The sequence below is a fragment of the Pseudochaenichthys georgianus genome, chromosome 20, assembly GCF_902827115.2.
Source record: "Pseudochaenichthys georgianus chromosome 20, fPseGeo1.2, whole genome shotgun sequence".
In the NCBI taxonomy this organism is placed as follows: Eukaryota; Metazoa; Chordata; class Actinopteri; order Perciformes; family Channichthyidae; genus Pseudochaenichthys; species Pseudochaenichthys georgianus.
Genome location: NC_047522.1, coordinates 4,287,264 through 4,303,231, shown reverse-complemented (window position 1 = coordinate 4,303,231; position 15,968 = coordinate 4,287,264). Strand labels below are relative to the sequence as shown.

Below are 15,968 nucleotides of genomic sequence, written 5' to 3'. Positions count from 1 at the left end.
TGTGTTTGTGTGTGTGTGTGTGTGTGTGTGTATGTGTGTGTGTGTGTGTGTGTGTGTGTGTGTGTGTGTGTGTGTGTGTATACTGCTTCACTGCCAAAGGTTCCCTGGAGGAGCGAGGATCTCTGTCAGTTTGTCATCAGACACAAGCTGCCAAATCCTATGAAATACCAAATTACTAATTGGCCCAGTGTTGGGTTTCCCGCCTGGAAGTGAGACTGTAATATCAGGGCCTCTATTAGGATCACAGGGAGAGCCACACTCAGCGGGCCCCTGCTGAGCTGGCAAGTCTTTTTCATTTCACACCATGATATGGCAGCGACACTCACACACATAAAGAGAGCATCAAGGACAAAAGACTCCTCACATGAATTCCTCAAATATCTCCTTGACTGGGCCGTTTAGGTTTGCAACCATTTAAACAAAGTGAGGTTTTCAGTTTATTGTAATATAGCATTTCATTGACCTCTCTCAGGACATCACCTGTGTGTCCATCCAGAGGTCAGAATAAATGGTCAGCTAACAGAACTGCTGCAGGGCATCTGACAGGGACGACTCTGGGTCCAAGGGTGAAGGACGGTGTCTCTTATCACTCTGCAGCCCTGCAGCTTACAACTCATTAATCTGGGGACAAGATTCTTGTCATATTTTGTGGATTTTTACTCATAGCAAAACCGTATCACAATGGATTTTACAATTTCAATGAGGTGTCTCCTGTGCAGAAACTGGAAAAAGTCACCCATGTTGCTGTACGACTTAACTCTGGGTGATCGATCTCATCAGATGGGGAGGTTGTGGCTCAGTGGGTTAGTAAGCTGATCTTCGTTTCAGGGGAGCGCTGGTTCAATCCCCACTGCAGTCAGCATGTCGTTGTGTCCTTGGGCAAGGCACTTTACCGGAAGTTGCTCCTGTCCACAGTATTGAGTATATGTAAGTCGCTTTGGATAAAAGTGTCTAACAAGTGCATGACATGTAATGTAAAAATGCATTGAAAATAAAAAATATGAAGCACATTCCTTTAAATGTCACTATTTATTTTTATTTCACCTGGTTACGAAACAGACTTTTAAAATGTCAAGTTCCTTTTCTTGATTATTGGTTCCTTTAACTTCTTTTCTCTTTTTCTTGTATTTGCTGGTGTCTGCCTTGGCCAGGTCTCCCTTTTTCATCATTAAGGTCAAGCTACTGGTTATTAAAGGGACAACAATCTATATATATTGGATAAGTATTTTATATAATACGTAGATTGCAACACGATAAACAGTTAGGCAATCGCAGGTCCCAATTATTATCTGGATTAAATGTTGTCCATTAAAACACACTGCACAGTAATATAGTAATGCAGGGATTCAGTGCAGGTGAGCTCTGCAGGACATACAGTAACCGCCCCCCCCAGAAAAGAATCAGATGCAATCCCCTACTATTACACATTAATGTAGATTTGTGATTGGTAGAATATCTCCAAAAAAGTCTCAACAAAATATCCTCACAAGCGCCAACAAAGGGAACTGAAGTGGTAGAAGCAGGTGTGAGCTTCACTACATAAACATCTAAAGTGAATGGAGTGTATGAATGACACACACACAGGATGGATCCACATGAATTGGACAGCCTCGGCACACTAAAGAATTCTGCCGTTTGTTTTCTGTCGAGCAGTGCTATCTTTTTTTCAGGACTCCTAATCAAACATGCCTAGGGCCACTGGATGGATAAACACACACACAGTTTGGCAACATTTCAACTCTTCTCTCAAGCGGTGCAAAGGGGAGAGAATAAGGGTGGGCTGACGAGAAACACACACACACACACACACACACACACACACACACACACACACACACACACACACACACACACACACACACACACACACACACACACACACACACACACACACACACACACACACACACACACAGACACAGAAAACGCCGGACTTGAAGAGAAACCTCTCAGTTTGTTTTAATGTAAAAAGAGTGGGACCCTTTCAGCCGAACACGGTTAAGAAATTATGGCAGTTGACATCTTTGATGAATTGATGTACATGGGGAGCAAATGTCTCCGTATCCCGACAAATGTCACCACATGGTCACACATTTTTCATGAATCAGGGCACAGTCCGATATAAATTACAAATAAGCTATGAAAAAAGCCACTTTAATCGAGACAATGATTATGTAAAACTAAGTTCTTTCTGGCACATGCGGAGGCAAACATGCCTTTTTACGTTGTGGGGGACAAACATTCATTTCTGACACGATAGATAAGTCACCCTGTTTTCTTTCTTCCTATATTACACTTTTTCCAACCATTAAACTTGTAAAAGTCATTTCCAGTGCAAAACTGTGCGATTTGGTTAGCGAAGGCGCTGGCTTCCCTTTAGAGAGTCCTCAGTGTCGTCCTCCGTGATGGGAATGTTTCCGTAGGGCTTCAAATGACCCTCTTAGCATTGATCCCCTTGTAAAAACGGTTAGAGTTCCTTCAGGTTGCTGCAGTTTGTGGCAGTTCTCCACCAGTGGTGTACTGGTAGATAGAGAGGGGATACAGCAGCTCTATCACCCGTCATAGTTTCGTTGTGTCATGTAGCTGGTGGGCCATCTCTACAACAGACTGCCAACAGGACTTCCACTGCACCCTTGGGTTCCTCCTATACGTTTTGTGAAAGAAATCTGACTTTCTTTCCCGTCAGCACCCAGCTCTTAAGGTCCTTGATGGAGGGAAGCTTCATTTTATCGCTGTTTTTACTGTAAACATTCAAGAAGATGCCGAAGAGCACCAGAAGGCCAGCCCAGATGTACCTGACAAAGAAGAGACAGGATATTTTATTATGGAAGAAATGATATGCAAATAAACAAGGTGCCAATGTTGGTATAAAGAAGGGCAGGGTTCAACTTGATGGTCATGGAAAGACTGTGCATATGCTGATAAGGAAATATTTGAGTTTGAAAAGTGGAAGCAGCGGCCATGAAACGGACTGCGAGTCTAGCATGGTGGAGGGCACACACCAGCTGGAGGGTAGAGGAAGTTGGCAAAAGACAAAGTTTTGAGTATGCATGTAAAAAGTAAAGACAGAGCAGGAGAGGTAGAGCAGATAACGACCCTTTGACAGCAGAAGGAGGGAGAGTGAGAGTGAAGGACAATGTGAAAGAGCAGGGTCTGAAAATGGACTGAGGACATGAAAACTCAGGGCAGTGGGAGCCAGATCAAGTTTTATTAGTCAAAGGAGAGGCCAGAGTAGACTCATTTTAAACTAGGAGGAAAGTGACCAAAGTCCATGTACTTACTGAAAAGTGAAAGGTTTCGCAAAGAACATGAAGGAAAGTACGACAGTCATGGCCTTTCTCCCTGTGGTCACTGCAAAGGATGAGAGACATTTGTGGTTTTAGGTCCTCATTAAAAAGAAATAAAAAGCTCAAGATATGATATGTTACTCTAACATGTTTATACAGACATTACTAGTATTGCAACTCTTTTTATTATAAGTTAAGACACAAGTCTAAACTATAATCTCAATTAATTACTGACCTGTCACAGCAACCAGGGCACCGAAGAGCTTGATCAAGGCGAGAACGAAGGAGATGCCAAAGTAACCCGTAAGAGAGAACAGGAACGCGTAACCGTACGTCTTCACGGGGTGCTGCAGGGAGGAGAGGGTGAAAAATAATTGGACAGAGAAACATTCCTTTAAACTATTGCCCGCTAGATGCTGCAACAACATCAGCACACACTAAGGGTGCATTCACAACTAATAGTCCGCTCTCTGGTGCGCACCAGACCACAGTTTGTTACATTGTTTCATTTTTCAGAAGGTTCGGTTTGCGTTCACTCGGGCAAAACTCAAACGGACTATAAACTTAAAACACAAGGCATGTGCACGGAAATGCTGTTCAACCCTTGGTCAGACATTAAGGGGGTACAAACGCAAATCCCGGCAATTTCTACCGGAGCCTCCGCCATGGAGCATCGGCACTTTCGGCAGGTTATTCTCATGCTGCTGTTAATCTGGAGATCAACAGACACTAGCGGCCCGCGCATATGACTATATAATCAGACAACGTCCGTTAAAAAACATTATAGCACATATAATGAGAGACGTTCTGCAGTCAGGAGGGGCGTTCCACCGACGACAGGTGTTCTTACTGACACATGCATTTCCAAACATTTGGACTACCTATATTGCAAATGTATTATCTTTTCAATTTACACACGGCATCTATTGCACGTCTGTCTGTCCTGGGAGAGGGATCCCTCCTCTGTTGCTCTCCCTGAGGTTTCTCCCATGTTCCCTTTAAACTGTGGGTTTTCTCTGGAAGTGTTTCCTTGTTCGATGTGAGGGTCTAAGGACAGAGGGTGTCGTCTTGTCATACTGATATTCTGTACAAACTGTGAAGTCCACTGAGACAAGTGTAACATTTGTGATATTGGGCTATATAAATAAACATTCATTCATTACTTTTATGTAGGCCTAGTTGACGGAGAATTTTTACTTAACTAAACAACCGCGGATGTCTTAAAAGAGTCTTTCGCTAAAGATTTTGAAGATATCCGCGTTCTTGTGACACGCAAATACTGCGCTTCCTATGTTTTGGTGCGGACTGCGTTCACACCAGCAATGAACCGCTCCAGAGTTCACTAGCAAGCGCTCCGAGACCACCTATTTTAGCGGACCAGAGTCTGGTTGTTTAGTTCACTTAAGAGGTCTCGGATTGTCTTCACACCGACCCAAATGCACCGCACCAAGCGGCTAAATGCACCAGGGTTCGATTCAACCGGACTACACAAGGCAGGTGTGAACGCACCCTAAAAGTAGGCAAATAAAGGGCATCTTATGAGAATATCAAATCTAAATTATTTCTGGACTTTATATATAAATAAGGTTGAGTTGAGGTTACACAGGAGACACAGGGTTTGATACAATTAATCTGCACATCTTAAGGGAAGAATTGACTTGTAACATGTCTGCAAATGCTGACCTTATCAGATAACAGCTGTATGTAGCAGCAAATCGTGCATCATGTGAATGCAGCATTATGGGACACTCACCTCTGAGCAGAAAGCCACTGCTGGCCCCAGACCCCCCACACAGAGCAGGCCTGTCAGTATGTAGACAAAACCGATGGAGTATGAGTACAGCACCTGTCAACACAACCACAGTGGATCAGTCAGTAGTCACACACAGAAAATGACAAAAATCACAATTCATTTGATGCAAGCAGATGTACATATTCTGCAGCGGCGCCATCAGTGTGAACAAATCTACTTTAGACAAACTTGGGAAGACCTATTCCACATGTACATGGGTATTTTTGAGTTTTCCTTCCTTTGAAATGTGGGTGGTTGGGACTGTGTCCTGGAATTGTATCAGTGAGTGACCTTCCTAGTGCATTCTGATGCCCCTGTTGGGCTGGTATAGTAGAACAGTTACTGTACCTCTATGTGTAAACATGTGGACGTCATGTTTGCAATGTTAAAAACAGCAGTATTTGTGTGTACCTCATCTGCGTACATTTGAACTAGGCCTTGTATCATGTACTAATGTATACTTGTGACAGTGTACCATTTCAGAGTTGGATCCGTTGTGGAGCTTCATGGCCTTCTCCTGCACGTTTCCGATGGCGGCGTCGGCACACAGTGCCAGGGAGATGAGGAGAACACCTGTAAGTAAAACACACACACTCAAACTAAGACCACAGATATCTGAATAGAAACGTGTTTTAGCTGAAGCTGTACAGAGATATGTTGGTGAGTTTGCACAGAGCACAATATGTTTGCCATACTTAATTTGTAAGGATAAAAAAAATACCTGTGACGTTGAAGTTGGGGGCCACTTTGCTGTCAGCTAGAGTAAACCAGATGAGGCCCAGACTCATGCAGAGAGCAGCCGACACATCAGCCACATTATAGCGTTTACCTGGGAGACAAAGAAACTGCATTAAAAAGACGAAACTAACTAATCAGAAATTAAAACGTCTAAAATCTCCTTATCCCATTTTGACTAACTTTGGCAAAACAGGATTTCTTTCAGGAATTAACTTATACAGCTTTTGATAAAGTCACCATTAACAAAGACAGAGCAAAGGGAGAGTATTTTTCATCACATAGAGAAATCTTCAAAAAGATAACCCTACTCTTTTTAACTCAAATTAATTGACACTCAGGTAAACCGTTGAACTAAAAGTGTTTCTCACTCTTGGCTTCTGAAGGTTGTGCATGTAACAAAGCACCAACACAGCTTTGAGAAGAGGCAAAAGTTGGGAACAACAGAGTGAAGGAGTCTTCCAGAAGCAGTCTGACGGACAGATGCCTAGAGGTTGACAGGGGGACGCAGCATCAGGTCGACCGTGGCCGGCTTTGATTCCCTGACTGGCCTTTGAAGGGCCACACATCAGATGCAGCCCCCCCCCTGCATCCCGCCCCCTCTCCCCACTTTCTTTGCATTCTAAGTGAATAAAATCTGTTTTCCACTCGACCCCTTCAGGGACCCTGGTGCTCACATCTATCCATCCAGAGTGAGATGCAAAACATTACACACAACCTGTCTGACGCCCAGGACAGAGAACTTTGAGTGGGCCGGGTGAGGATGAAAGGAGAGACAGAACCAGAACAACGGACTCAGATAAAAAGGAGGTACCTGAGGATGAAAGGTGGTCAATGCTTTAGAGGAATTGTGAGATGACTGGAATAAGTTTTAAAAAGTGAAACTCTCTTGCCTGATGACTTCGGTTAAATTATTTTAAGTTCAAAGAAAACACGTTAACCTTTAGGTAATGATGCAAACAGAATTCCGCTTTCCTCTGAATTAACACCTAACCTTAGTATACAATTAGATGCTACAAAATCCATATCTATTATTTTTTCTTAAAGGATGAAAAATTCGAATTTTTTGTCAACTGATCACAATTACAAATATGGCTCTGGGGGTTTTCAAGAAAGCAGGTTATTTGAAATTCATGATTTCAGTTGATCCTAACCGTTGAATTATGTTAAAGCTTTTCCACGAAGCCAACCCAGAGATCACACTCCACCTCGTTCAAACAACACATATAATGGATCCCATTAAACCCCAGTGGTGAGGTGTCAAGTGCAGATCAAATAATGTGGATTAAAGAGACAGCTGCCATATTTAACCCAACAGAACAGCACATACTGAATGACATAGCATGAAGGATCACATGACTGTCAAACAGCATTAGTTGTTTATTGTAAATTCAGCTCACCTTGTATGAACACTCCTCCGATCATGACGGGGATGAGTTTACAGCACTTGAAGATGACCTGTGTGGGGTAGTTCAGGTATCCCAGGGAGGTGTTGGACAGGCCCATAGTACCCACTGTTAGAACGGCTATCATCATATAGGTCTTCCCTGGTATCCTGGAACACAGGAACATATACAAGAAATTAGAACAAATTTAGTTTTTGTACTTTATTTGCATATTTAGAAAACAATTCCCTCTTTCATGTGATTTACTGTATTGTAAGTGCATAGTGTGTCATCCAGGAGCAGGATAATAAATGTACCTTCTGCGTTTGTCCTGCGTTAGCTGAAGCTCAACCAGACCAAACGTGGAGTAGAATCCAAACTGGATCAGAGTGAGGTACCATCCGAAAGGCTTGAATCCTTCCACGGAAAATATCAACTCCTGGATGGAGGGAAAAGGAAATCATCAGGTAAAGACACCTTGTGAAATAAAAGCTTTGTTTACATGTTAATCTTTAGCAGCATTACTACTGCAACTAGATCAGAACAGCACATGTAAACAAACTTTGGAGGGACCACATTTGCATGTATCTGCATATCCACAAACAAAGCCTTAACAACACAGTCTTTCTTTGTGTGTTACCTGCAGGTATCCATAGATGAGGTAAAAGAGGAAGACTCCGGCCACGCAGATCATGAACTGTGTGGGCGAGCTGTAGATGCTCAGGTTGATCCCCAGGACCCTCAGCTCCTCCACAGACTTGATGTGGGGCGACATCACCTCCGTGGACGACGGGATGGAGATGGAAATGTGCTTCCGTGAACTGTTGTAGCTCACCAGGCCATATTTGGCACTCATTGTGTCTTCGGCTGCTGGGAGCTGTAGGGAAATAACAATGTATTAAAGCAACAATTATATAGGACATTCCTGATGAAGTGTCCTCTTGATTAGGAGAGGCATTGCAGCAGTATGTTGATAGATAGACTTTCAATGCAGTGTTTAGATAAAGTAAGGTTTTGAACTTGTTGCATCAAGGGAATTACGTCAACAAAAGATGATCGGATAATGCCACTCCCTGAATTATCTTAATGGCTATTGTTTGAGTATGTTATGCAAATAAGTGACATTTACTATGCAATACGTCTCTACAATACAACATTTGAAGAACACACTTGCATGTTTTCTCAGACTGCTATTGCATCACTAGTCTACAGTTATTGCATATGTCATATATTCCTCTTTTTGAAGCATTCATAATCAGCTTTGTTTTTTATCATGCAAAAATGTGACTGTTTTGATGTTTTCTGTAATCACTTACCTCGTTTCAATGATCTGTCACGACTTCAAATCGCAGCATCATCATCATCATAAACTAAACTTCAACCTTATAATAGATGTATAGTTCCTGATATTAAATGTGCTACATGTAGCATGTGTTTAAAGTAAGTATGACGTTAGCTCGGCTACATGGAGCAGCCGGTTGCTAACGATGTAAACTAAAGCTGTCATTGGATTAGCTGGCATAGGTTAAGCATTTAAACACGAGTGATAATCCTAACAATCAAGGTTATTTTATGAGCAGGGTGTCATTAGCGATTACTTTAATCCCTGCCTTTGATTTGTCAGCAAAACAACCAAGCTACAGCAGCTCTTTACCTCCAACAGCACTTCCGGGATTCTTTACGTCAGTTTATTCTCTTCTTCATAGGCGAAAATCATTTCCGTGGACGTGTCGGTGTCTTCTGTCGCACATTACGACCGTTTTCATATTTATCTTTAACAATGACAAACAGCTAACACACACAAGCCTGTTAGCTTGCTAAATGCTATCTGCACTTTCAGCAGAAGCAGCCAACAACTTCCGGTCCACCGCGGACCGCGACCTCTGAACTGCGATGCTATTGGTCAACGCAGCCACGAGTCACTGCTCATTATAAGCTAAGGTAATAGCATATTATGCGTCTTAAATATGTACATACAATGACATTTGTCAGCCCCATGAGTTGTGGAATAGGACGTTTAGAAAATGAGTGAAAGCTTTTAGTTAGAGTAAACCAAGGCTGCTTTTCTTACCTGTTTTGAAGTATCCATCTTACAGATGAGTTTGCTGTCTCCACCGGCCATGCACTTGACCCAAGGTGATGCTAGTTTTTCCAGTTTAGCAAGTTACTTCCCTCCAGTGATAGGCTTCTTCACACATGTCTTACCAGTACACACCTCATTGGAGAATATTAATGTTACGTTCATAACCTCTCTGTTTGTATTAGGGAACAGCCAATGGACTGTCAGCCAACAATGTGACCTGCCAGAGCCTTTACAGAAGCCTGAGGACAGTCTAGCCTACTCAGTGAGCAAAAGTAAGTAAGTACACTGATTCAAACACCATAAGTCTATTTTTAAAACTATAACGAAGCATTCATTTAATTTACTTAAGTATTTTTACTTTATGTCACCCTAACTAATATGGTATACCATTTTTAAAAAGTATTTAAAGTGGCAATAGACAAGTCTTTGTGATTTTACTTATCATTATGAAGTAAATCTTGATTGCACAATGTAGTTGTGTTGAAGTAATTTGCAAATGGAAATGTTTTCATAGTAAAACAATACTTGAGGTGCCTTAGCATGCATCAATCCCCATCGGCAACACTGACCATCAATCACACATATTTAAGTACAGTAAATAAGTACATTCTGCTGCTAATTTATGTGTACTTTTACTACTTTTTGAAAGCAATGTTGAAGGCATGACTTGATGGACTTGTTTTATATTGTGGCAATACAACTCAATCAACAACTTAACATGTCTTCACGTGAAGCCACTTCCATATTCACCTGTTGATGATATGACATGGTGCGTATCATGTTCATATATCATCCTAATATTGTGGTTAGGTATACACTGGAGAGCAGCTTAGTAGCACATAATGCTTTTATATTGTCCAAATTGAATCTCTCCCTATAACTTCTCCCAACTCTCCTATCTCCTCCCCCAATTATTTGCCTCTGTCTTTCCCATCCTCTCTCCTCCTTTGAAGTTATGTCCATATAGGCTGCCCCCCCCTACATTTCTTTCCCTCTAAATCCATTATTCCCAACTCTCCCTTCCTCTATTCTGACCATCTCATATCCCTGTCTCTCCCTCTTTGGCTCCCCCTGAATAAGGCAAAAAACTCTCTCACCCCCCCCCCCCTCATTCCTCTCCTCCCTCTTCCAGCTTTCCTTTCTCCCTGCTGTCCAATCTCAAATCCCTCCCTGTGCCTGCCTTGTTTCTCTTCCCTCTTTCTCCCCCTGTCCTCTTTCCCCAGCCAGAGGTTAATACACTCCAGGATGGCATTATTTCCTCCCCGGCCCTCTGACAATATAAAAATTCAGAATGGACAGCTCAATCCCTCTTCCATCTCAGATTTGATTGTAATGGTATTGCCTCCTGTCCCTGGGAGGCCCCTGCCGCCTCGCCAACCTGGGCTTTATGACACTAAATGGCCAGGCTACAATTTTTCCATCTATTCAAAAAAATTCTGTTAATAACTCATTTGGAATGAGACGTCTACGGCCAGGTCTCTCACCCCTCTGCTCATAGGGGTCACAATATACACAGGGAAAAGATGCAGGGCGTGAATTGCAAATGTAAAAGGTTAATTAATCTCTGTGAATTTACAATCCCCTTCCCCCGGTTCCCCTTGCACTTCAATTGACAGTCCCAAAGAGACAAAAATGTCATATTTACAACCAAGTGCTCAGCCAGGCAGTGCAGGCCGTCCGAAACACTCTCCCCTTCTCCCCCGTCCAACTTTACAAGTGTACCCATTCATCAAGCGTGATGGATTTATGTAATAAAACCCATTTCCTTTCCCCCCATACGATCCTATTAAATAATAAAATAATTATTTATTGATTATTCAAAAAGGTACATATGCGCGGGTAATGGCTTTGTACCACACCACTGGACCTGCAATAAATAAAGCAGGCAGAGAGAGACAGAGAGAAATAAAGCAGAGTGGGAAGGAGAGAGAGAAAGAGGGGGAGAAATGAAATGACTTTTGAACCAGTGAAATCTGGATCCAATATGGCCTCTTGCAGCGCGGATCAGGAAGGACATTATTCAATCTTCAGGAGGCTCATATGGGAGCGCGACCTATGAATGGTTTTGATATACTATATGGACCAAAGAAATGAAAATAGACAACCGGGTGAGTGTCCTGCACAGAGTTTAGCATTTGTTGAATACTCATCCTTAAACCACAATATGTAGGATGTATGTTATGTTTTCTCACAGACGGGGTTAAATACCGATCAATAAAAAAAATGAAAAATATGAGCAATCCCTCTTCATTAAAGCCCATTTCAATTCCAGTTATTGTAGAGATGAGACTCAGAAGATTCTACCTTTTTTTTAAATCATCAACAGGCATCAAAGTGTTTGTTTTGGAGCTGTTAGTTACAGAACAGGCCTTCTCTGGGGTTAGTTAAGTCCCCGCTGATAACATAACAGTGTTTTTCTTCTTCAATATAAACACCCACTCCCTTATAATGATCCTTCATACTATTTATTCAATATTAGTATCGTCAAAAATCCCCCTAACCCTGGCAGAGGATCATTTAGAAAAAGGAGACACTTTAATGTCAGCCAGATATTACATTGAGGGCTTCTTAATAACCCATTTGTGTTTGGTCTTATCCGCGGCTAAAGTGCACCCGCTCTGCGTTGTCTTCTTCCTGGGCTCGTCTCAAGCCTCCTGCATGCTACGGAAAACAGATGCTATCTCGCCTATATTACTTCTCAAAGCACTCATATCCTCTCCCATGTTATTTTCTTTGATCTGCTAGGCTTGCTGCTCCTTACATTTTTCTTTCCCCCCTCGTCTCACGCCCTCCACTCCTCCGCCTCCACCACCCCCCTCCCTCCATCCCCTATCCTCCCTGCCTGCAGTGACCAGCGAGCAGACACAGACCGGCTCACGGTGGCTGTAGATGTTTGAAATTCAGATCATCTGTTCCCTGTCATCAGAGGGCAAGAGGTGCACGCTGGGTCGGACCTCTTTAGATTCAGCCATTTAATATGCCTTCCCCATCAGAGGGGGGCTTCATATCAGCGTGAGGGTCAATTTACATTCAGTAAGCAGGCTGCTAAATTCAAAACAGGAACTCAAACTAATACTAGCAGCCCTATAGGATTACTAACGCTTTTTTATTTAAAGAAATCCTTTTTTAATGTATTTGCTGACTTGATAGTGAATAAATCCAATCTTGGTTCCTATGTTTTTTTACAATAGCTGAAAAGTGGAGTAATCGATTACAATTAACAATGTGGCAACAATTTAATTAATGGAATAATTATTACAATTAAAATTAAAATTATTAAAAAACAAAATATTAATAGTTAGCACCTCAAAATGTTGGGCTTTTTAATTAAAATGTATATATATATATGTAATTAATGCAAATTTGTCGGATTAAAACAATTCCTTTCAGATACCTTTTTTTAGCATTTTCCCACCAATATGTTATTCTATAAGTAAGAAGAAGTAATAACAAAAACATTTTTAGTTCATGAGATTCAGTTTGACTTTCAACCAACTTCTTGCTTTAAGTGAGTACTTAAAAACACTTTTAAAAGAAAAGCAACAAAAATAACAGTTCTTACATTAACTGCACTTAAGCAACCGCATCTTCCTTAACAACTATTATAATATACTTTATTATTTCTGTATTAGATATTTGCCATCAGCTGACAGCTTGTGTTGACACAAGGGGAAGGAAGCAATGCAGCTCATGTCATGAATTTCCACTTTTTTCTATTTTAGCAGCATCGAGCTTTAGCCCTATTAATGACACCTTTTCTAAATGTATACGAATACATTTGTTTAGTGTATATTAATGCAGGAGTCAACCAAGGATTTACAGAAGTGTTGGTTCACACACAAAGTGACTGCACTGCTAATGTGGTTGCTTGCATTCACACACAGATACACACCCACGTGTGTGAAACGAGTGTGTGAACACACAGGAGTGCAGAGGTGGCACCGAGGGCAGGAAGGAGACCGGGGACTCTTTGGCTTTCTTATGAGCAGCCAGGAGGGGGAAGCATCTCTCTTTGCAAGTGTGCCCACAAGAAAAGGAAAAGAAAAAGTAATTAAACAAACAATTTAACAGGAATTGTACGTCTGCTTATCCAATCTACCATACTCGCTTTTGCACTAATACTTATAGACAGAAAAGGGGGGGGTTGTTGTCTCCTCGGAGTGACGGTAAATGACACACATGTTTCATTGCCCATTCATTTAACCTGCGCTCTGCTTATGAAGAGAAAGGGATTGAGAAACAAATTATTAGTCTCATTTAATTACGAGTTTTGCTGTGAGCAATAATCCTGTTTTTCCCTCATAACCTTTAACTACTTAATGGATTTGAGAAGCTATTACCTTTCAAGATTTGTGTTTCTAATTATTTGGAGTATTGTCACAGATATGAAATGTCAATCACACACCGGGATTAGTGCTGTGTTTACGTCTGAATATTATTTACTCATGGATTGACGCTGGGGGAGGTCTCTTTGTTGACAGGTTTTGCGAAAACACTGAAATTGTGCAAATATGCAAAAATGTGCTCTGTGGCCCAGTTAGCTTTTCACATCCTTTTGCAATTACTATAAGCTCATCTTAAATCCATGAGGCAGTTATTTACATAGATATTAACATTATATTTATGATAATGGCAAGCAATGGTACATCTCAGAGTGATATTAGAAATGCGCTTATGTGAATCTTGGATCAGATTATAATAATGACTCAGTTTTAATATGTACAAACTCAATTTTTACTCTTCCTCCTTTGGCGTTTATACTGTAGGTGTGGAAATAATACCTAGGAAGTGTGTGTGTGTGTGTGTGCCACAGCAGAGGACTTACCTCTTACCCTGATCACGTTTAGACCACACTTCGACCGAGCTTGTTTACTTCCCCTGGAGGACATCGCAGTTCTCTGCCAACAGACTCTCGTGCTGTGACATCAGGCCAACATGAATATAGCCTTAAAAACACGAGCCATGTGAGGTACAGTATGCTTGATTTATTTTGCCACACACTCACAGGACCGTGTCGGCTTGTGTCCTGATCTCAATTCAGTGCTCGTATGGCGGCATTCTGCATAAGTGGGGAGTAAGTGGCTCAAAAATATATATTAAAAGTTGATTACTCGAAGAGTCGAGGAGGATAAATGACGCACACCTGGAGCACTTCAAATATTCAAAACCTTATTCAAATGGAGGTTTTCACCCAGGTTTGACACGGCTCTCAGGCTGGCTCCTTTAGACCCCCCATGGCACGGGGGGCATGTAATCATCCGGAGAGTCTCTGGGTGTCTGCGCTCTCATAAAGCAGGAAAATGGATTGTGTGGCCCAGGAAGGGGAAAATGAAAGAAAAGGAGAATGAAATTACAGACCTGGCTGACTGCACAAATCATGCATATCATGTTTTATGGCTTGCCAGAAGAATTCAACACCTGTGGATCACCGTAGCTATAATTGTACATGAACGCACCGGGCTGGGGGTGTGGGGGGAGCGCTGCGGTTTGTGTCACAGAGTGAGAGTAAGTGCCCCCTCGTAGGTGTCTGTGTGTACGCCAGTGTGTTTTTCTTGGCATGTCCGCGCCTCAGAAACAGGCGGAAGATGATAAAAGAAAGTTACGGGAATGCCTGGTGTTCACTTCTTGAGTACATCCTGGGTGAGCCGCCCACAGCCCACAGGGCTCGCTCACACAGGCTTCATTTACCATTGTAATTACCCTGTTTATTTACCCTACCTGCTTTTGGTGGTAACACGCGGTCCAATTCATCAGATCAGGACAATTTGGCCTCGCTCCGACTTTGCCATTTACTTTAATTAAATGAGGCAATCAGTGAATCATAAATCACTTTTCACTGGGACCACTGGCTCCGTTTGAACCTCTTCTTTTAAAGTGACACGCCTTGTGCCAAGACTTACAGTAGACACACCCAGTTAGCCAGCATTAACTTTGCATGTGGGATTTTCTTTCTCCATCTCATGCAAATGCCTTATTTATACAAGTTGTTTGACACTTCAAAAGTAAAGCTGTTTGAATCAAGGCTTAAACATAAATAAGAGGACAAGATAGCAGATCGAAGAGCCTTCCCCAGTCTCCTCCCTCCCTCCCCCCTCCTGGATGCTGATGCTTGAGTCAAATTGATTACACCACTCCATCTGCATCATGACCGGCCTCCTCCTGTGTTTGCCGCCTCTGCCTACAGCACAGAGTTAGTGTACAATTACATATAGTTTAATATATCTGCCTGAGCACCTTTAAATAAGCATCACAAGTCCACAAGGTGATTTGTCTTCCAGCCCCATTACTCCATTGTACATCTTGATAGCCAGGGATCGCTCCTAGCTATGTTTAAGCATTAAATAGTGTATTATTATTTCACATAAATCAAGCTGAGATGTGAGGGGGGTATTCATACATTTTGCATTTCTCACAGACAGTATTTTAAAGCCTCTCTCCGCCGCTCTCTGAATTCTGAGACTAAGGCAATTCTGCTGCCTGCACTTGATAGTACATTAAAGACGGGCATATCAGCGAGGTATATTCAAAACAACATGTAATGCAGTTTAGATTAAGTTTGAGTTGCTCTAACACATTCATCACGGCACCGTTTCCATCATAAGTACCCTCGCCTTTGCCAGTGATGCATCCACACATGCGCCATTACCATCGGAGGACAGTGTATTGTTATTGTCATGAATAATGGG

At 42.0% G+C, this 15,968-nt stretch overlaps 1 protein-coding gene across 1 annotated transcript; it reads right to left on the bottom strand.

Moving 5' to 3' along the window:
* Positions 1-1,934: 1,934 nt before the first annotated feature.
* On the bottom strand, positions 1,935-9,084 carry slc35b3 (solute carrier family 35 member B3). Its single transcript, XM_034109014.1, has 10 exons — positions 8,854-9,084; positions 7,840-8,076; positions 7,517-7,638; positions 7,215-7,369; positions 5,801-5,908; positions 5,555-5,652; positions 5,041-5,133; positions 3,523-3,634; positions 3,282-3,351; positions 1,935-2,795 (listed from the first exon to the last, which is right to left on the bottom strand). Exons 2-10 carry the CDS (start codon positions 8,053-8,055, stop codon positions 2,645-2,647), a joined length of 1,125 nt encoding a protein of 374 aa, XP_033964905.1. The 5' UTR covers positions 8,056-8,076; positions 8,854-9,084; the 3' UTR covers positions 1,935-2,644.
* Between the last annotated feature and the right edge of the window lie 6,884 nt (positions 9,085-15,968).

Coding starts and splice junctions, on each gene's coding strand:
- slc35b3 (XM_034109014.1), bottom strand. CDS start 8,055: ATGAGTGCCAAATATGGCCTGGTGAGCTACAACAGTTCACGGAAGCAC. Junction 7,370..7,516: donor ACGCAGGACAAACGCAGAAG/GTACATTTATTA, acceptor CCTGTGTTCCAG/GATACCAGGGAAGACCTATA. Junction 5,653..5,800: donor CCCCAACTTCAACGTCACAG/GTATTTTTTTTA, acceptor TTTTACTTACAG/GTGTTCTCCTCATCTCCCTG.